General features: G+C 42.7%; 2 protein-coding genes across 4 annotated transcripts in view; one reads left to right on the forward strand and one right to left on the reverse strand.

The window, feature by feature from the left end:
- The first annotated feature begins 3,286 nt into the window (after window positions 1–3,286).
- Window positions 3,287–8,360, forward strand: tmem160 (transmembrane protein 160). The gene is made up of 3 exons (XM_062962661.1): window positions 3,287–3,513; window positions 5,866–5,958; window positions 7,448–8,360. The coding sequence occupies exons 1-3, from the start codon at window positions 3,336–3,338 to the stop codon at window positions 7,699–7,701; spliced, it is 525 nt and encodes a 174-aa protein (XP_062818731.1). The 5' UTR covers window positions 3,287–3,335; the 3' UTR covers window positions 7,702–8,360.
- Window positions 8,361–10,320: 1,960 nt separating this feature from the next.
- Window positions 10,321–21,323, reverse strand: part of npas1 (neuronal PAS domain protein 1) — a 111,973-nt gene continuing 100,970 nt past the window's right edge. For 2 of the 3 annotated variants that reach the window (XM_062962656.1, XM_062962657.1), the window contains exons 11-12: window positions 15,646–15,743; window positions 10,321–14,479 (exon numbers count right to left, since the gene is read on the reverse strand). In XM_062962656.1, the coding sequence (XP_062818726.1) occupies window positions 13,296–14,479; window positions 15,646–15,743 (1,282 nt within the window). In that variant the 3' untranslated portion in view covers window positions 10,321–13,295. The remainder of the gene's footprint in view (window positions 14,480–15,645; window positions 15,744–21,323) is intronic. The other variant, XR_010000785.1, reaches the window with a different exon arrangement.

Below are 21,323 nucleotides of genomic sequence, written 5' to 3' on the forward strand. Positions count from 1 at the left end.
AAAGAATCAGTACAAGAAAACTGCACTACAAAGTAGAGCTGACAGCTGGCACAACAAAACACTGCATGGAAAGTTCCTTGACAAAATTAAATGAAAAGCTGACAAGGAGAAGACCTGGCTCTGGCTCACAAATGGGACCCTGAAGAAGGAGACAGAAGGCCTGATCCTTGTAGCCCAGGAGCAAGACATCAGGACAAAGGCAATTCAGGCCAAGATCGAAAAATCAGCTGATGACCCAAAATGCAGACTGTGCAAGGAAACCGATGAAACCATGGATCATATCCTCAGCTGCTGTAAGAAAATCGCACAGACAGACTACAAACAGAGGCACAACTATGTGGCCCAAATGATCCATTGGAACTTATGCCTCAAGTACCACCTCCCAGCAGCAAAGAACTGGTGGGATCACAAACCTGCAAAAGTATTGGAAAATGAGCACGCAAAGATACTGTGGGACTTCCGAACCCAGACTGACAAAGTTCTGGAACACAACACACCAGACATCACAGTTGTGGAAAAGAAAAAGGTTTGGAGCATGGATGTCGCCATCCCAGGTGACAGTCGCATTGACGAAAAACAACAGGAAAAACTCAGCCGCTCTCAGGACCTCAAGATTGAACTTCAAAGACTCTGGCAGAAACCAGTGCAGGTGGTCCCGGTGGTGATGGGCACACTGGGTGCCGTGCCAAAAGATCTCAGCCGGCATTTGGAAACAATAGACATTGACAAAATTACGATCTGCCAACTGCAAAAGGCCACCCTGCTGGGATCTGCACGCATCATCCGAAAATACATCACACAGTCCTAGACACTTGGGAAGTGTTCGACTTGTGATTTTGTGATATGAAATCCAGCATATCTATCTTGTTTGCTGTGTCATAAAATAATAATAATAATAATAATAATAATAATAATAATAATAATAATAATAATATGGCATAAACCAGCACAGGTAGTCCCAGTGGTGATCGGCACACTGGGTGCTGTGCCAAAAGATCTCAGCCGGCATTTGGAAACAATACACACTGACAAAATCACAATCTGTCAACTACAAAAGGCCACCTTATTGGGATCTGCGCGTATCATCCGAAAATACACCACACAGTCCTAAACGCTTGGGAAGTGTTCGACTTGTGGTTTTGTGATACGAAATCCAGCATATAGATCTCGTTTGCTGTGTCCTACTATATCTTTGTGTCAATAATAATAATAATAATAAGTAACAGGAAAGAGCAAAATTGACAAGGAAATAACATGGATGTGGCGCACAAATAGAACTTTGAAAAAGCCATAAGAACAAAATGCCATCAAAGCCAGAATTAAAAAGTTGACTACAGATCCCAAGTGTAGACTCTGCAAGGAAGCAGACAAAACGATGGACCACATCCTCAGCTGCAGCAAGAAGATCGCGCAGACAGACTACAAGCAGAGGCATAATGCCATTGCTCAAATGATCCACTTGTGCCTTAAAAGACTATCTGCCTGTGACAAAGAACTGGTGGGATCATAGGCCTGAAAAAGTTACAGAAAATGAACATGCAAAACTACTCTGGGACTTCCGAATTCAGACGGACAGAATTTTGGAGCACAATACTACTAACCTCACAATCATGGGAAAAAATTAAGTACAGTAGAGTCTCACTTATCCAACGTTCTGGATTATCCAACGCATTTTTGTAGTCAATGTTTTCAATATATCGTGATATTTTGGTGCTAAATTCGTAAATACAGTAATTACTACATAGGATTACTGTGTATTGAACTACTTTTTCTTTAAAATTTGTTGTATAACATGATGTTTTGGTGCTTAATTTGTAAAATCATCACCTAATTTGATGTTTAATAGGCTTTTCCTTAATCCCTCCTTATTATCCAACATATTCACTTATCCAACGTTCTGCCGGCCCGTTTACGTTGGATAAGTGAGACTCTACTGTAATAATAACATAAAAAATACATAATAATAGCAATAATAGAAAAATTACATTTAATAATATTATACATTTTATATAATAAAATTTTACATTTTAATAATATTAATTATAATATAATTTTTACACAAAAATAGAAAATTTACATTTTAATATTAAGAGAAAATAATAATAATTGTTGACAGAGTAGAATACTTGAATGGGAACGCTGCCAGCTTTTAATAATAATGATAATAATAACAGAAAAAAATACATAATAATACATTTTAATATTATTATTAAAATAGAAAATTCACATAATAGTAATAAAATATACATTACAAAATAGAAAATTTACATTTTATAATATTAATAATAGAAAATGTACATAATAATTGAAATTTTGCATAATAATAATAATAATAGAACATTTACATTTTAATAATATTATTAATAATAGAAATTTTCCACAATAATAGAAAATTCTACAATCCTAAGAATGTGTTGTTGAAGGCTTTCATGGCCGGAATCACAGGGTTGTTGTGTGTTTTCCGGGCTGTATTTCAGCAAACCAATCTTAAGAATGTTGAGCCCAAATTCATTCCATTTGAGTAGATAGAAATGGATAAAAAATAAGTAATGTATCTTTAAAATAAACTACAGGTATATATCTGCACACCCACAAGTTCCTTTCCATGGAATGATGAGTATCACTCTATAGATTGCATCTCTATAGTCACACTGCGACTATTCAAAATGGCGGCGGAACTAACAACTCTAATAACTCCATAATGTTGCCTTGAACTCCAAAATGCAAAATGCAATTCCTTTTGGTATCACTCTATTCGTTTCTATCTCTATGGGCACACTGTGAGGGACTTCCAAAATGGCGGCGGGACTACAAGCTAAGTAAGTCATAATGTGCAATCCAAGTATACCACGAATTTCTTCTCATAGAAATACGGGTTATCACTTTAACCTTTCTATTTCTATGGTCACACTATGGGCCACTGTCAAAATGGCGATGGGACTACAAGCTCTGAGCCATAACGCTGCCTTAAACTACTAATCCCAGAATGCAATGCCTTTCTAAGTGTTTCTCTATCCCTCTGAGCGACTTTCAAAATGGCAGCGGAACTACACACTCTAATAAGCGATAGTATACGTTGCCTTGAAAAGCCAATACAACTACTAACCCCAGAATGCAATGCCTCTTGACAAGCTGCCAACAACCTATCAGGGAAAGGAGCTGCCACATTAGGCCCGCCTTCATTTAGAATGATAAGAGTCTCTGCCAATGCCAGCGCGGGATGATGTAAAGGGCGGGGACTGGCGATGAGTGGCAACACACTCCGTCAATGAGATGCTTGGCCACGCCTCCCGTGCCTCAGAAGCCAGCGGTTTCTCTCAGAGCGGCCCTCCGCCATGGCGCTGAGCGGCGGCTGGTGGAGGCGGGCTATGTGGCGGCTGAGGGGCGCCGGAGGGCTGCTGAGGGGACGGGGCGCGCCCAAGTACAGTTCGGGGCGGGGCCCGGGCCCTCCTCCGCCAGTTTCGGAGCTCGACAAAGCCGACGCCTGGCTCCTCAGGAAGGCTCATGAGACCGGTACGCGAGCGTCAGGCGGCCAGGAGCGGGGAGGCCGGCGCCAGTCGGTGCGCATGCGCGAGTTGGGGTGGGGCTCCCCGTGCCGGGGGTGTGGCCAGGATTCCTGCGGAGGCGGGGTTTCAGCAGTGCTCAGAAGTGACAACTGGGTTCTGGTCTTCCATATTTTGCAGCAGTTTATTCTTTTATTTCATTTATATATTTGTTGTTGTTATTATCCATACTTCTCCCCTAATGCTTAAAATGTATTATTATTATCATTATTAAACAACCATCCCCCAGTATTGGGACTCCATGCTTAAAATGTGTTATCATCATTATCATCATCATGCCTTCCCTCCAATATAGTGACTCAGTGCTTAAAAGTGTTTATTATTATTGTTGTTATCATTATCCAGCCTTCCTCCCAATATAGGGACTTGATGTTTAAAATGTATTATTATTGTTGTTATTATTATTATTAACCAACCTGTTCCCTAAACTATATTATTATTATTATTATTATTTACACTAAGCCATCATCTGGCCGCTCTAAATGAAGCCATCCGGATGGGATGGCTCGAGAAATATGCTCCCTCCCAGGGGCAAAAATACATCACATCACTCAGAGGCTCACCAGGCTTCTAAAGCCCTCCCCCCCCCCCCTTATGTTGATTCATTTAGGAACCAATGATACCGCTAAGCATACTTTTCAAAAGATTTCAAACGATTTTCAAGCTCTCGGAACAAAGCTAAAACTGTGTAATGTACATGTGATCTTTTCATCCCTCCTCCCCGTTGTAGGACACGGCTCTACAAGGGCCAGAAAAATAGTACAGGTCAATAACTGGCTCAGAAAATGGTGTCAGGAGGAGCGTTTTGGCTTCCTCGACCATGGCCTACTCTTCCAGGAGGATGGCCTACTGGCAAGTGATGGGGTGCATCTCACACAAGTAGGATAACACCTTTTTGTGCACAAACTCACAAACCTCATCAGGCGCACTTTAAACTAGTTCTAGATTTTGTTGTACGATGTACAATGACAATAAAGTTATTCATTGTTCTATTCTAATAGAAGGTAAATCAAAACTCATGATTGAAAGCTGGCTGGGCAGGCCTTCCGCTGGAAGAGATGGGTCTTAAATTCCAATGGCTCATTCATTCGTGTCATTAAAAAACAAATGAGGAGTAATGTGTTGTCGAAGGCTTTCATGGCCAGAATCACTGGATTGCTGTGAGTTTTCCGGGTTGTATGGCCATGTTGCAGAAGCATTCTCTCCTTAAGTTTCACCCACATCTATGGCAGACATCCTCAGAGGTTGTGAGGGGTGTGGCACAGCTGCTTAGTAGCCATTTACAATAAATCACTACTAACTGAGAGGTTATGAATTCGAAACCAGCCCGGGTCAGATTGAGCTTCCGACCATTAAATACCCTAGCTCACTGTTGACCTATGCAGCTCTGTTGAGTAGAAAATTTAGGTACCGCCTTATGCAGGGAGGCTAATTTAACTAATTTACGACACTATAAAAACTTCCAGCAGGGGTGCGGAAGAATGAGAAAGTACTCTATCAAGGACTCGGTGTCACAAGTGGACAGTGAAGTTGCAGCTCCCCCTGTGGCCGGAATCAAGCATACCCTCATGAAGTCAGAAGCTGGAAAATGATAAATTACCTTCTCTGAGCTGAGAAGGGCAGAATATAAATACTGTACATAAATAAATAAATAAATAAATAAATAAATTGTGGGGTCTATTGGAAGCTAGGCCAGTGGGGTTTGTATATTTGTGGAATAATGTCCAGGGTGGGAGAAATAACTTTTGTCTGTTTGAGGAAAGTGTGAATGTTGCAATTGGACACCTTGATTAGCATTGAATGGCCTTGCAGCTTCAAAGCTTTGCTGCTTCCTGCCTGGGGGAATCCTTTGCTGGAAGATGTTAGCTGGCCCTAATTGTTTCCTGTCTAGAATTTCTCTGTTTTTTATGTTGCTCTTTGTTTACTGTCCTGATTTTACATCAAGGTGGCCAATTGCAACATTCAGACTTGCCTCAAACATGATAAAGCCTTTTATCCCAACCTGGACATTCCAGATATATAAACCCCCCCACACCCCCAGTTTCCAAAGACTTCACAACCTCTGATGATTCCTGCCATAGATGTGGGCGAAGCGTCAGGAGAGAATGCTTCTGGAACATGGCTATACAGCCTGGAAAACTCACGACAGTATAAACGATGAGTAGTTCTAATAAATACTGTTGGGGAAAAAAAACTTAACCCCACACAGGTTATATAGGCTAGTTTTTCAAAGATAAGTTTTATTTAATTTGATGGAACTCTGGTTAAATGTAGGCAATTTGTTCTCTCCTTTTCTTGGCAGGTTTTCTCTCCTGGTTCCGGAACGGCTTGCTGGCGACCGGCGTTGGTGTGATCTCCTATGTGCAGAGTGACATGGGACGCGAAGCTGCTTATGGTAAGTGGCAAGGAAGAGATTGTGTCTTCTTCTATCAGTGATCCCAAGAGTAGTAGTAGTAGTAGTAGTAGTAGTAGTAATAATAATAATAATAATAATAATAATAATAATAATAATAATAATCTACGTTGATTCTACAGTATAGAACAGGCATGGGCAAACTTTGGCCCTCTAGGTGTTTTGGACTTCAACTCCCGCAATTCCTAGCAGCCACTAGGCTGTTAGGAATTGCGAGAGTTAAAGTCCAAAACACCTGGAGGGCCGAAGTTTGCCCTGCCCGCGTTAAATCTAGCCATTGGCATCAAGACAGCAGTTCTGACCTTGGGCAGCAGGGGGCAGTAGTCCCCCACACTGGGAACAGATTTATAGCAACAATTGTTTTATAGCATTTTTAGTTTTAAAATGACAAAATCCAGGATGGATGTGAAGCAGGCTGTCACTGCGAGGAAGAATAGAGTGGCCCAGTCTTTTATTTTCAAGCAGAAGTGTCATCGATACTTAATAGATTATGGAAACTAATAAAGTTACATGTCCTATGTGTGTGTGTGTGTCTATCTATCTATCTATCTGTCTGGAGCTGTTAAGTGGTTTTGTCACAGCCACATAACTGAGATTTCTGGCAGGAACATACATACAGTATGTTATCTAACTACCTATATCCCTTTGTAGTTTTGTTACTGCTGGAAACTAGTAACCTATTATAATTAGCTATTGGAGCCTCCGGTGGCCTAGGGGATAAAAGCCTCGTGACTTGAAGGTTGGGTTGCTGACCTGAAAGCCGCCAGGTTCGAATCCCACCCGGGGAGAGCGTGGATGAGCTCCCTCTTTCAGCTCCAGCTCCATGCGGGGACATGAGAGAAGCCTCCCACAAGGATGGTAAAACATCAGAAAACATCCCGGCATCCCCTGGGCAACGTCCTTGCAGGCGGCCAATTCTCTCACTCCAGAAGCAACTCCGGTTGCTCCTGACACGAAAAACAATTAGCTATTGAGCAGGTTGCAATCTATCCGGAAACTTGTAATAGTACTCAGCTAATAATAGCTTAGCTAATAGTTCAACAATAACTTAGTTAATAGCTTCAAGAAAGATGGATAGATGGATTCAGTGTCCCTCCAGAAATGTAATTTGACTTGATGTAACAAAAACAACTCTAAACAGCAGCCATATCTCCATATCAGGAGTTTTCTTCGCATCTCCCCGTGGACTTTGTTTTTTTAGCAGAATCCTTTGGGATTTTAGACATTTCTTTCTCGTTCCCTTGATTCTCAGGGAATCCAGTGTTTTCCTTCTTAGTTTCATCACACAGGAACATAGTCACAGTTGCCATTAGAACTCAGTAACAGCTAAGAATTCCTTCTCAGGTGAATTGAGGAGTGTGCGAGCTTTAGTATCATGCACAACTTTTCATCACAAAGAAGAGCTCCTCTTTTTTCTCTGTTCCTCTGCGCCTCTGCTTTCCCCAAAGGGTGATCTCTCCTTCGCTTCCAGGCTTCTTCATCCTGGGCGGGATCTGCGTCTCCTATGGCAGTGCCTCCTACCTGCTCAGCCTCTTCCTCCTCCGCCGGACCATGATGCTTTCCTTTTCCACGGCACTCTTCAACTGCGCAGCTGTCACCACGGTGGCCCTGTTCTGGCTCTGCGCCGTCTCCCTCTACATCGGCCGGCTGGAGGTTGAGATCATCCAGGACGAGCCCAACGACAAGCGCCAGGATAAGAAGGAGGATGGTAAGTCAGATAAGTGAAGCTCCAAATTTCTGGGAACAAGACTCTGCGGACTGACTCCGGTGGTCACCAATAGGACACCTTTGGGTCCTTACACCCAACGGACAAGACAGAAGAAGGGATGGCTAACGAGAGTCAAGTGGGATGTGTAGACCACCTCATATTTATTTCTGGGCTCTGGCACATGACTATTGCAAAAATCAGACTGGGGAAGACAAGCAATTCTCCAAAGGCTGTTCCGCTGAGCCAGGAAGCCAGCCCTCCCCAGCTGGAAGCATGTGTTTTGGTGAAACTGGGGCATATTAACGTTTTTCTGACAAAGGCACGTTCTGTTGAGGCCTCTTCTCTCTCCCCACTTTCCCTGTAAGCTCTGAAGCCATGTTTAACTAAACGAGGCATGGGCAAACCTTGGCCCTCCAGGTGTTTTGGATTGCAACACAGTCCAAAATGCCTGGAGGGCTGAAGTTTGCACAGGCTTGAATTAAACAGAAAAGAACAATGGCCCCTTTAGTAACCAACCCTCCCCCCACCCCAATATCGCTTGCTGTACTTTGCCCGTATTTTACTTATGCTCCGAATGCATCGTCACTGGACATCAGAAGTATATTTCTGCTGCGGCAGCACCTCTTTTTTCTCTGTTCAGATCAGTTGACATTTATATTAAAAGACACCAAGCACAGTCTGTTTGTCTCCGTTTTTTGGGAGACAGGAGGCAGAGAAGGAGAGGCAACGGCGCAAAGGGTACGAAGAAGGTTCTACCCATAGATGGGAGACTTCAGTTGCAGAATCCGCATCTTGCAGGGGTCCTCACACCTTTTAAACATAGGGTCAGTTCATAGCCCCTCAGATTTTTTGGGGAGCCAGGCTATTGTTTGTTGTTGTTCTGTGCCTTTAAGACTCAGGCTGACCCTAAGGCAATCCTATCACAAAGTTTTCTTGTCAAGATTTATTCAAAGGGAATTTGCCTTTGTCTTCCTCTGAGGCTGAGAGAGTGGAACTAGCCTAAAGTCACCCAGTGGGTTCAGAGCCAATCTGAGGTGCAAACCACTATGGCACGCATTCTGAATTCCTTCTGTTTCTTCCCTACCTCTCTTTCGATCTTTCTTTTCTTCCTTCTCTCCTAGCTTCTTCCTTTACTACAGTAGAGTCTCACTTATCCAACATAAACGGGCCGGCAGAATGTTGGATAAGCCAATATATTGGATAATAAGGAGGCATTAAGGAAAAGCCTATTAAACATCAAATTAGGTTATGATTTTACAAATTAAGCACCAAAACATCATGTTATACAACAAATTTGACAGAAAAAGTAGTTCAATGCGCAGTAATGTTGTTGTAATTACTGTATTTATGTATTTAGCACCAAAATATCACGATATATTGAAAACATTGACTACAAAAATGCGTTGGATAATCCAGAACATTGGATAAGCGAGTGTTGGATAAGTGAGACTACTGTACCTCCATCATTCATCCCTTTTTCTTCTTTCATTATCCCTTCCTCCATCCCTCTTTTTCTTACTTCCCTCCTCTCCAATTTTCCTTTTTTCCTTCCTCCCCTCCTTAATTCCTTTTTCTCCTTCCTTCCTCCCCTTCTTTCTTCTTCTCGCTTTCCTTCCTTCCTTTCTCTCTTCTTTTCTTCCTGTCTTCCACACTTTCTTTCTTTGCTGTCCCATCAATCTGACTTACTTATGGCACAACAAAAAAAAATACCCACAAACCCACAGCATCCTCATTCTTTCTGGCTCCAAAGAAAATTCAAACGTGAGGGCAAATAGTGGCACATGGAGTGGAGAGCCTAGTTTAGGGCTGGGAAAAAGACCTTGACGGGCCAGAATCGGCCCATGAGCCGTAGTTTGGAGACCCTGGGTAGCTTTGTCCAATGATGAGGAATTCTGGGAGATGAAGTCCCAAACACATAGCGTGGGCAAAGCATAAAGCCATCAGGTGCTCTTTACAAAAAGAGAAAAAGCCCAACCTTAGCAAGAATTGCTCAAAATTTAGGTGAAATGCACTGGCTTTTCTCCACCATCCTCACCTTCAAAACAACCCAGTAGAAAAATTAAAATGACAGCTAAATCTAGAAAGAGAAGTCAAATTGTTCACTTCCTGCTCCTATTACAGCAAAAGAGCATTTGTCTTTTTGGGGTTTCCAAACGCTCCTTGAGCACTGAAGAGAAGGCCAATTAAGTGTCTTCATCATGGTGTATTTCTCAAAAATGTGTATTTTGGTTTAATGGACTTTCATGTGTTCAAAAAGTGTGTGGGGGGGATGGGTTTAAAATGGTTTTATCTTCTGTTAATTAATTGAAAAATTGATATATGTCAGTCCTTTATCAGGGCACTACTTTATTGCTTTAACATTGTGGTCTATGTTATGTAATGTTACATACACTTGGCTGAGGTGCTGCTATTGAATTGAGATGTGTATGAGGGTATTATGCACATTTATTTCACGGGTTTCCTTAAGTAGTAACATCACAGAAGTCCCTTGAAGAATACTGATGTTACAAAAGTGTCCAGTTCTATTTCCAATTGATGTAAACCTACATTTATGGACATAAAATTCCAGCTGGTGTCTTTAAAGCCACAAATTATTATTTATCAAGGCCTCCCGAAATCTGTTTGGTAGGCAGGAGTTGAGTCCATTTATACTTTATTTCCTCTGAAATCCCAAATTGCCGTAAAGAAGCAGCAAAACGTCAACAAGTGAAGAGTGGGAACTACATTCATCTATCCAATGAGAACAGTAGGGAAATAAAATATACACACACATACGGATCTTTAGCGACCGATTATACAGAAAATAAAGACCACAGCGGCATTTCAAGTGCTACTCTGTCCGTTCTCCACCGAATTGTACAATTTTTAGTTTTGAATAAGTGCTCAACATTATGGCATACGTTTAAAAAATAAGGACCCCTTTTAAGTGCTGTCATTTCACCCTTTTCTTCTCCTGCCTTCTTGTGCCAAGGGGGATGAGGGTGGGATGGGAAGACATAGACTTCTCTTCTGAAAGCGGATACGAATCTGCACAAAGATAGGAGAAAAAGGAGCAACCTTGATGATGTTTGTTCCCAGGAATGGCGAAGCAGACACTGCAAGCAGCTCACAAACAGGGCATGATAATGGAAGCAAGCATTTGTTCTCTCACCAACATCTAGGACTTAAGGTCAAGCGTCCATGTTTGACAACAGTTAAACACTGCTGATGGATAAATAAAGAGAAAAAAGGTGTTATCTGTTAATTGGAATAGGAAAACTAGTAAGAGGTACATTAAAATGACACTTGATGCAGAGAAAAAGATGGCTTTTTTTCTTTGAGAACGTCATCCAAAAAACCCAAATAAGTTGGAGATTCTTCAGGACAGATAAAACGAATGTGCTTAACTCTGGAATTCACAAAATACAGTGATTGCAACCAACACGGAAGTCTTTCAAGGTAGAATGAAATACTTTCATGGAAGATGAAATGGCTCTTGGTCGTCACGATTAATAGGTCACCTCCATCAGTGGCTTGCTGTTGAGTCATGAGTCCTGGGCAACCTGTCTTGAGGAGGACAATAACAAGTTAAGATACACCACTTAGGCAGAAAAAAATGAAATGCAAAGATACAGGATGGGTGACGCCTGGCTTAACAAGATCTTCGAGTCTTCATGGGCAAGTTGAGCATGAGCCAACAGTGGGATGCAGCAGCTAAAAAGCCAATGGGCTACATCAAAAGGAGCCTAGTGTCCATATCAAGGGAAGTCATGGTGCCTTTCTTTTCTGCTTTGGTCAGACCTCTTGGAATAACACTGTCCAATTGACTCTAAGCTGGAAGGGCTCCAGAGGATGGTGACAAAAGTGATCAAAGATCTGGAGACTATGAATCTCTCTGAGGAGTGTCTTAAAGAGCTGAGTCTGTTTAGCCTGGAGGAGAGACCGTTGAGAGGAAACATGATAGCCATGTATAAATATATGAAAGGAAGAGGGAGCAGGCTTATTTCTGCTGCTCTGGAAACTAGGACTAGGAGCAATGGGTTCAAATGACAAGGAGATTCCACCGGAACACGAGGAAGGGTAAAAAAAAACTGTAAAAAAGCTGTTCAACAGTGGAACTCTGCCTTGGAGTGTGGTGGAAGCTCCTTCCTTAGAAGCTTTTAAACAGAGGCGGGATGACCATCTTTCAGGGGTTAGACTAGATGGCCCACATGGTCTCTTCCAACTCTAAGTTGGATCCGATTCAGAGGAGGATATAAGAGGTATGGAGAATGAAACAGAAAAGGAAAAGTTGAAGGAGCTGGGCTTGTCCAGCCTGGTGATGAGAAGACTAAGGAGTTACACAAATGTCTTTTAAAAATTTCCACAGAGAATAGGATCTGTTCTACTTGTTTTAAGTTACAGGATAATCGATTTCAGTTGATTATTAGAAGGAACTTTTTGACAGTAAGAGCAGTTTGTTAAATGGAGCTAGAGTACCTACAGCGGTGGTGAAGTCTCCTCCATTAGAGATCTTCCAAGAGAGGAATGTTTTACCTAGAGAGTCTGTATTGAGTAGCGGGGTGGACTTGACGGTCCTCCCAACCCTGTGGTTCTATGATAAGACTCAAGGGAGCATGAATAGGAAGGTGTGATGATGCCCTTCATGTCCTGTTTGTAGGCTTCCAAGAAGCATCTGCCTGGCCAAATAGTGGACCAGAGAGGCCTTAGCTGTGATCCATCTGTCTTTTCAGTTTTTGTTTCATCTCCACTGCATCCTTTCACTTCCAGATAAGTATCATTAATATTCTGACATGGACATTTCACTAGAGAATTTCAAGCATGTGTTGCTGGCAAAGGCAGTAAGTCACCCCCCCCCCTTCCGACCAAAGGATAAAAGGATGAGCAACTAATCCCAAAAAGTGCGAGCCCAAGGGAGAGGTGTTGCCAGAAAGGACACAGAATAAGGGCCCATTCACACACACTTACAACATCCACCTTATTTGTCATCCCTCCATACTCAATGCAGGATGTCTTCTCTGGGGCACATTGAAAGGAACAGGGCAACGTGGACTGAACAGAAGCAAACATTTAAGTGCTGATGTAAGAGTACGGGACGAGAAGAGTCAGGGATACCAGCGCCCTGTTTTATGTTTGCAATCTACATATTATATTTGGGCTGGCAGGGTAGTTAGCATAGGAAGGCCTGAACGTAATGCCTCCCTATCCACCACTCTGTGGCCAGTTCCCCAATGGCAGTATTGGAAGAATAGTTGGACCTGTAGTAGTAGAAGGACAACAAATAGTTTCCTCTGCTTAAAATCTTTCCCGGAAAGGTTGCAACCAATCCCATGTCCTGTTTACAATGGGTTAACCCCTGAACTCCATATATCACATCACTTTAAACAGCAGCATTTGGAGTGTTTGGGGGCCTGCGAAGCAAGGGTCAGGAGGGAGAAGGTAGTTTTGTCCACACTTCTCTGTAGAACTACAGCGAGAAGGCAGATAATTATTTTTGAGGATGAAAGATTTTTGCCTCCTGGTTTCCAGAACACATTGGCACAGCGCTGAGCCGTTGTACCAAAGCTCGTGCAAGACCTTTTTATCGCTTGAGTTTGACTATGGCAGAGACACCAAATGGATCACATCATCCTCAATCTTCCTTGCGTTCCAGAGCTGAAGTGCCGTGGAGCCCGCTGCTGGCCACCGAAAAGGGCAGTGCGGAAAAGAGGGAGTCTGTGGCCGTGAACGTCCCACCCGAAATCGAGTTCCCAAAGGGCGCAACCATGTTCAGCCGCTGCAAGTGGTGGTACATGAGTTCCCGGGAGGTCTTGGCCTCCGCACCGCCCAGGTCCATGAGGCTGAGTGGATGGGCCGGCGGCAATACATTGCTCTGCATGGCTAGCGTCATGTCGGCAGGGGCGTATCGAATGGTGCTGGTGGTGTAGAGGCCCTGGGAGCCTGCTGTGCCGCTATGTGGGCTGCCGAGCTGGTGGACTAGTGGCACCACCACGTTGCTGGCGTGGAAGCGCTGGAGGACCTCCATCTCTGCCGGGTAGACCAGCGGGGTGAACGGGGTGGAGGCAACCCGCTCCTCGCAGGGGGAGCCCGAGAGCGGGGGCGAAAGGGTCTCTGTCGAGGAAGGAGCGTTTGTCGCAATGGGCCGGGGAGAGGTCCCAAACGGCCCCTTCACTGCTCCGCTCTCCATTTCCGGCGGAGTGAGCACCGAGTCAGGGATGGAGACGTACAAATGGGACGAGGCGTGCCTCGGAGTGGGCCTCTCCAGGTTAAGTGCTTTGTTCACAGGGTAAGGGCCACCCTTTGGGGCAGTAGGACAGATCCAGGGCCCCCCTTTGGCACCAGGAACCTGCTCAGACTTGATGCTAAGTGCTGGGTTGGCCTTCGGGGCCAAACTCTTCTGGGTCTGGATGACCGAGGCGAACTCTGAAGTGCTGGGGCGGCTGGAGTGGAGGCTCTTCCGCCGTCTGGCCTTGCAGCCATTGACCTTCTTGACCAAAGCCCCCCTCGGCTGCGGGAGGAGGTCCAACTCAGATTCACTGCCGCTGTCCGAATCCTCAGAGCTGGGCAACGAATCATCATCATCTTTTGGTGGGCTCTCCGGCTGGAATTCCAACTTGATCCGTTTTCCTGGAGGCTCTTCTGCATCACTACATTCTGAGGCCTCTTCCTCGCGATAGTTCATTTCCGTGCCACTGGAATCGGTTTCCATCATACGGCAATCGGCTCCGGCTTCTGCCCCATTCCTCGGGTAAGTCTCTTCCAATGTCCCTGCTTTATAAAGCTTCCCTTGGACGCTCTCTTTCGTAAGGCCGCCGTCTGGAAAACCAAGATTAAAAAAAGAGCAGGTAAATTCAACAGGTGAGGCAGCGGGAGTCGAAACACTTAGGAGGCAGACAGGTTTTATTTTGTCGAATGAAATATTTATCCACACTAGACCTAGGGGATATTTTACATTTCAGTTCGGAGCGGCTTCCTGCCAACAGCGGCAGCTCATAATCACGACCGCAAGGCACAGCGATGCAGAAAAGCAGAGAAGCACTGAAGCGGTTTTTGGCACAGCGGGAACTCAGGTGCCGGCATGGCAAGGGCTTCCCAGTTTTGATGAGGAAAACCCACTTGGAAAAGTCTCATATTCTCTCACTACAGCTGAATGAAGAGGCAGCGGGGTAGTTTCTATAACAGGCAATTCCCTAGAAATCTCGAAGGGCATCATATTATTTGGCATATTTACAAATGGCATCATCCTACAACCACCCCTCTCGCCAGCAGCACAGAATGCCATTATTTAGGATGGCTTTTAAGGCGAGTTTTAGGGACAACTGTGTTCATGATAAATGTGAGTATAGTTGCCTTCTATATCCACGAATTCAGCACCCACAGATTCAACCATGGCTAAAAATATATTTTTAGGGGAAAAAAATCCCAAAAGCAAACCTTGATGACACACCGTTTTATAGAAGGGATGCCATTATATATAATGGGACTTGAGCATGTAAAGCTTTTAGTATCCTAGAACCAAACTCCCAGCTCATAGTGCAAAGCATTTAAAGGGATCTAAGTCTTGCTTAGGTAAAGGTAAAGGTTTTCCCCTGACGTTAAGTCCAGTCGTAACTGACTGGAGGTTGGTGCTCATCTCCATTTCTAAGCCAAAAAGCCGGCACTGTCCGTAGACATCTCCAAGGTCATGTGGCCACAGGTTACCTTCCCGCCGGAGCAGTACCTATTGATCTATTCACATTTGCATGTTTTCGAACTGCTAGGTTGGCAGGAGCTGGGGCTAACAGCAGGTGCTCATTCCGCTCCCGGGATTTGAACCTGGGACCTTTTGGTCCGCAAGTTCAGCAGCTCAGCGCTTTAACACATTGTGCTTATAACATCATAATTGCCTAACTGTAAATATAATGGGCATGTTAGCCTTCCTAGAAAGAGGTAGATCGGGTCTTTTAAATAGTCTGGGCTGTATAGAATTTGGGTGTATTCACCTTTGAAATCTGTGCTGGCTTCAGTTTTATCAGCCGGCTTCGCAGGGATCCCGGACATTTGGAAGACATCCAGCACAGTGTTCTTATATTCGGGTTTGCTGGAAATACATAAACACAAAAAAGAAGGGGAAAAGATTAGAAAGCAAAATGAAAAGTACTTTGGAGACGTGTTGTCGAAGGCTTTCATGGCCGGGCTCATAGGGTTGTTCTATGTCTTTCGGGCTGTGTGGCCATGTTCCAGAAGTATTCTCTCCTGACGTTTCGCCCACATCTATGGCAGGCATCCTCAGAGGTTGTGGGGTATGGAGAAACTAGGCAAGGAAGGTTTATATATATCTGTGGAAAGTCCAGGGTGGGAGAACAACTCTTGTCAATGTGTTGTCGAAGGCTTTCACGGCCGGGATCACAGGGTTGTTGTATGTCTTTCGGGCTGTGTGGCTATGTTCCAGAAGTATTCTCTCCTGACGTTTCACCCACATCTATGGCAGGCATCCTCAGAGGTTGTGAGGTATGGAGAAACTAAGCAAGGAAGGTTTATATATATCTGTGGAAAGTCCAGGGTGAGAGAACAACTCTTGTCAATGTGTTGTCGAAGGCTTTTACGGCCGGGATCACAGGGTTGTTGTATGTCTTTGTTCCAGAAGTATTCTCTCCTGACGTTTCGCCCACATCTATGGCAGGCATCCTCAGAGGCTGTGAGGCATGGAGACGGCTCTTATCTGCCTAGAGCAGGCATTGGGAAACATTGTCCCTCCAGGTGTTTTGGACTTCAGTTCAGGAATTGTGCATGTCATGACCCTTTTTGAAGTGGACTGTGGCATGACATTCTGCAATACTTGCTGAATTGAACACTATTTGTGTCTTAATATTTGCACTAAAATGTGCGATGCAAGGCCAGAAAGTTATTTTTGTTCTTTACAATATGTTCTGTCTACTTGATCTTTATGAAACAAATTGCACCTGGAGGGCCAAAGTTTGCCTGGGTCTGGCGTAGAGATTTATTTTGATGATATCGCATTCAGCTTGAGGTCCCCACTGAGACCAAACATCCCTTCGGACGGATCCTGGGACTTTTCGGAGGCCGGGTCTTTTTTTGTGCCGCCACACGATGGCACCCGATTGTCCCGGAGAAAGCAATGCAGCCCTGATTGGGAGTGCGGCGATGCCGAGAAAAGGACAAAAATAAGCCCGGACCCCTCCTTCCTTCCCTTGTAAAAGAATTGCCGAAAGCGCAACTTGAATGCAAGCTGACACAGCCGGCCACCTGCAGGCTGGAATCAGCCGCACAGACGCAAAAGGCCATTGGCACTTCATTGTCCAAGAACAAGCAAGGACAGATTGGAATCGCGGGAGAAAGGGGAGTGGGAGGCACATCCAGAAGCCAGCAAGGGGGGGTGGGTGGGCTTTTATTGTCAAGCCAGCAAAGTTGGAAGCGGCCCAAGGAAGCATCTCTTTTGCCTACATTTTGCAAACCGTAGCCCAGCCGGGGAATTTGAGTCCCAATCTCTTGGGGCGCAAGGAGTAGCATTCCGATAACAAAGGCATGAATGTTGGAATTGGGACCCCCAAAGGCCATCCAATCCAATCCTCTAATGCAGGGGTCCCCAAACTTTTGAAGCAGAGGGCCGGTCCACAATCCTTCAGACTGTTGAGGGGCCGAATTATCATTTGAAAAAAACAAAACAAATTCCTATGCATACTGCACATGTCTTATTTGTAGTGCAACAACAACAACAACGAAAAAACAATACAATATTTAAAAATGAAAACAATTTTAACCAACATCAACCTATCAGGATTTCAATGGAAAGTGTGGGCCTGCTACTGGCCAATGAGATAGTCAAGTTAATTAGGATTGTTGTTGTGTGCCTTCAAGTCATTTCAGAGTCTAAAATTAATTATTTTAAAATTAATTTTATTTTAAATTAAAATTTTAAGTCTAAAATTAATTATTTATTTACTGCATTTATTTACTACATTTATATCCCACCCTTCTCACCCCGAAGGGGACTCAGAGCAGCTGTATGTACATACAATCTATTATATTATTAGCATAACACAATATTAGCATTATATATTACTATATTGAACTATACCACTATACTATTATATAATATGTAATATATAACATATAATTAATATTATTATATGGTATTACTATTAGTATTATATTGTATAACATAAGATTATTATCAATATTATATGTATATACAATATATTATATTATTAAAACTGATATAAAAATATTATATTATAAAACTGAGGGCGGGGGCCAGGTAAATGACCTTGGAGGGCCGCATCTGGCCCCCGGGCCTTAGTTTGGGGACCCCTGATCTAATGCCACCATCAAAGCACTCCCAACAGACAGTCATCCAACCCCTGCTTAAAAATCTCCAGAGAAGGAAAGAAGGGGGAGAGAGAAAGTTGGACATGGTGTTGTGTTTGAAATTATTGAATCCTAGAGTTATTATTACAGTGGAGTCTCACTTATCCAACGTAAACGGGCCGACAGAACGCTGGATAAGCGAATATGTTGGATAATAAGGAGAGATTAAGGAAAAGCCTATTAAACATCAAATTAGATTATGATTTTACAAATTAAGCACCAAAACATCATGTTATACAACAAATTTGGCAGAAACAGAAGTTCAATACGCAGTAATGCTATGTAGTAATTACTGTATTTACGAATTTAGCACCAAAATATCACAATATATTGAAAACATTGACTACAAAAATGCGTTGGATAATCCAGAACGTTGGATAAGCGAGTGCTGGATAAGTGAGACTCTACTGTATTTATTTATACTCTGCGTTATCTCTCCCGGAGGAGACTCAAAGCGGCTCTATATACAAGCATTCGCATAACAGCATAGAGTTAGAAGAGACCCCATAAGCCATCCAGTCCATTCCCATTCTGCCAGGCAGGAAGACACAATCAAAGCCCTCCCAACAGATGGGCATCCAGCCTCTGTATATAAAACTTTTAGAGAAAGAGACTCCAATGGATTGATCCCCAGGCAGCCAAGTATTCATTCCTCTGTTAAACAGCTCTTACTATCAGGAGGTTCTTCCCAAAGTTGAGGTGGAATCTCTTTTTCTTGTCATTTGAAGCCATGGCTTCATTGTGTCCTAGTCTTTAGCACAGTAGAAAAGCTTGTCCCTCCTCAATGGGACATCTTTTCAAATATAGGCTCATATCACCTCTCAGCCTTCTTTTCTTGGTGCTAAACATCCTCAGCTCTCTTTCTTTGGGAGAAAAACAGCACCGGATTTCCTTTCTCCCATGGAATTCCATGGATGGATGGATAGAAGTATATGGAGACAGAGATAGATAGATAGATAGATAGATAGATAGATAGATAGATAGATAGATAGAGATGGACAGAGGTATATGCAGACAGACAGGTTAGTTAGTTAGATAGATAGATAGATAGATATGGAAATGAGAAATAGGTAAGAGATATGGATATAGATCAATAGAAGTATATGTAGATAGACAGCTAAATAGATTGGGGTACATGTAGATAGAGAGAGAAGGAGACATGGAGGTGATAGGTAACATGTGGAGATAGATGTATATAGAGATATAGATAAAAAGATAAAAGATATGGAGATGGATAAATGGATATGTAGATAGATAGACAGAGAGACAGACAGATAGATAGAGGTACATGTAGATAGACAAGACAGATAGATAAATAGATAGACAAATAGACAGACAGACAGACAGGCATATGGAGATGATAGATAGATAGATAGATAGATAGATAGATAAATAGATAGATAGATAGATAGATAGATAGATAGATAGATAGATAGATAGATAGATAGATAGATAGATAGATAGACAGACAGACAGATAGATAGAACACTATGAGTCCCATTTGTGGGAGAAAAGCGGGAGAAAAGTAAATAAATAATAATAATAATATATAGAAATAGATAGATGATAGCGGCATATGGAGATAGATGGATAGATAGATAGATTTATATAGAGATGATAAATAGATAAGACATGGAAATAGATACTGTATATGTAAATAGAAAAGATACATGACAGGCATATGGAGATAGACATAGATGTATATGGGGGTGATAGATAAATAGATAAGAGATATGGAGATTGATAGAGGTATATGGAGATAGCTAGCTAGATAGAGGCATATGGAGATGATAGATAAATAAGTAAGACATGGAGATCGGCAGGTATGTGGAGATAGATAAATAGATAGACAGACGTACAGTATATGGAGATGATAGATAAATAGATAAGAGATATATGTAGATAGATAGATAGATAGATAGATAGATAGATAGATAGATAGATAGAGGCATATGGAGATAGATGATAGAGAGGCATATGGAGATAGATAGACAAATAGAGATTTATGTAGGTAGGTAGATAGATAGATAGATAGATAGATAGAGGCATATGGAGAAGATAAAGAGAAGACAAATGGAGATAGATGATAGATAGAGGCATATGGAGATAGACAGACAAATAGAGATTTATGTAGATAGATAGATAGATAGATAGATAGATAGATAGATAGATAGATAGATAGATATGGATAGACAGATGGGAATGGATAGATGGATAGACAGACAGAGATATACCGTGTTTCCCCGAAAATAAGACAGTGTCTTATATTAATTTTTGCTCCCGAAGATGCTCTAGGTCTTATTTTCAGGGGATGTCTTATTTTTCCATGAAGAAGAATTCACATTTATTGTTGAACAAAAAATGAACATTTATTATATACTGTACAGTAGATGTCATCATAAACCAGCATAACCAGACAAACTGTGAATCCTATCAAGAATTTCTTGTTACTACCAATATTTCCATGTACAACACTTTATGGTATGTACATAAAGTGTTCTGTTTGGCGGGCATGCTTCCAAACAAAAACTTTGCTAGGTCTTACTTTCAGGGGAGGCCTTATATTTAGCAATTCAGCAAAACCTCTACTAGGTCTTATTTTCTGGGGATGTCTTATTTTAGGGGAAACAGGGTATGGAGAACAAACAAGAGAGCAAGAGCTAGATGAGGACAGAAATAGAAGCTATGGACTCCTGGGATTTGTAGTCTGGTGAGAGCTCAGCTTCTTTTGGCAGAGAAGGCTAAAGACCTTGGCGAACTACAACAACCCATGAGATGCATCTTGATCCATCCACCCAAGGTTTTGCACCATTATCTGCACCCAGTTCTAGATTGGATTTAATGCTTTCAACCCTGGTTTCTGTTGGGTTCAGCCTCAAAGTCTGCAGGTTCTGGATCTATTTGCAAAGGCATGGCATTGCTCGTGTTTCCCATTGCAGGGAAGAGCTGTAAGAAAGTTAATTAGCCTCTAATTACAGCGCTAATTAACTAAAATACTAATCACCCTGACAAATCATACATTAGTATCGGCAATTGCTTACAGGATTAGCATGATAATGCTTTTTTCCCTTTTGCTTCTCGGAGGGGAGGGGAAAAAAAGGGAAGGCGGTCATTAATAACCATCTGCAGCAGGCCATTCATGGGGGGAAGAAAAGAGGGAAAAGATTTTATAATAATCTGCATTAATTCTACAGTATAAATCAGGCATGGGCAAACTTGGGCCCTCCAGGTGTTTTGGACTACAACTCCCACAATTCCTAACAGCCTACCGGCTGTTAGGAATTGTGGGAGT

The sequence above is a fragment of the Anolis carolinensis genome, unplaced genomic scaffold (assembly GCF_035594765.1).
Source record: "Anolis carolinensis isolate JA03-04 unplaced genomic scaffold, rAnoCar3.1.pri scaffold_10, whole genome shotgun sequence".
NCBI classification, from domain to species: Eukaryota; Metazoa; Chordata; class Lepidosauria; order Squamata; family Dactyloidae; genus Anolis; species Anolis carolinensis.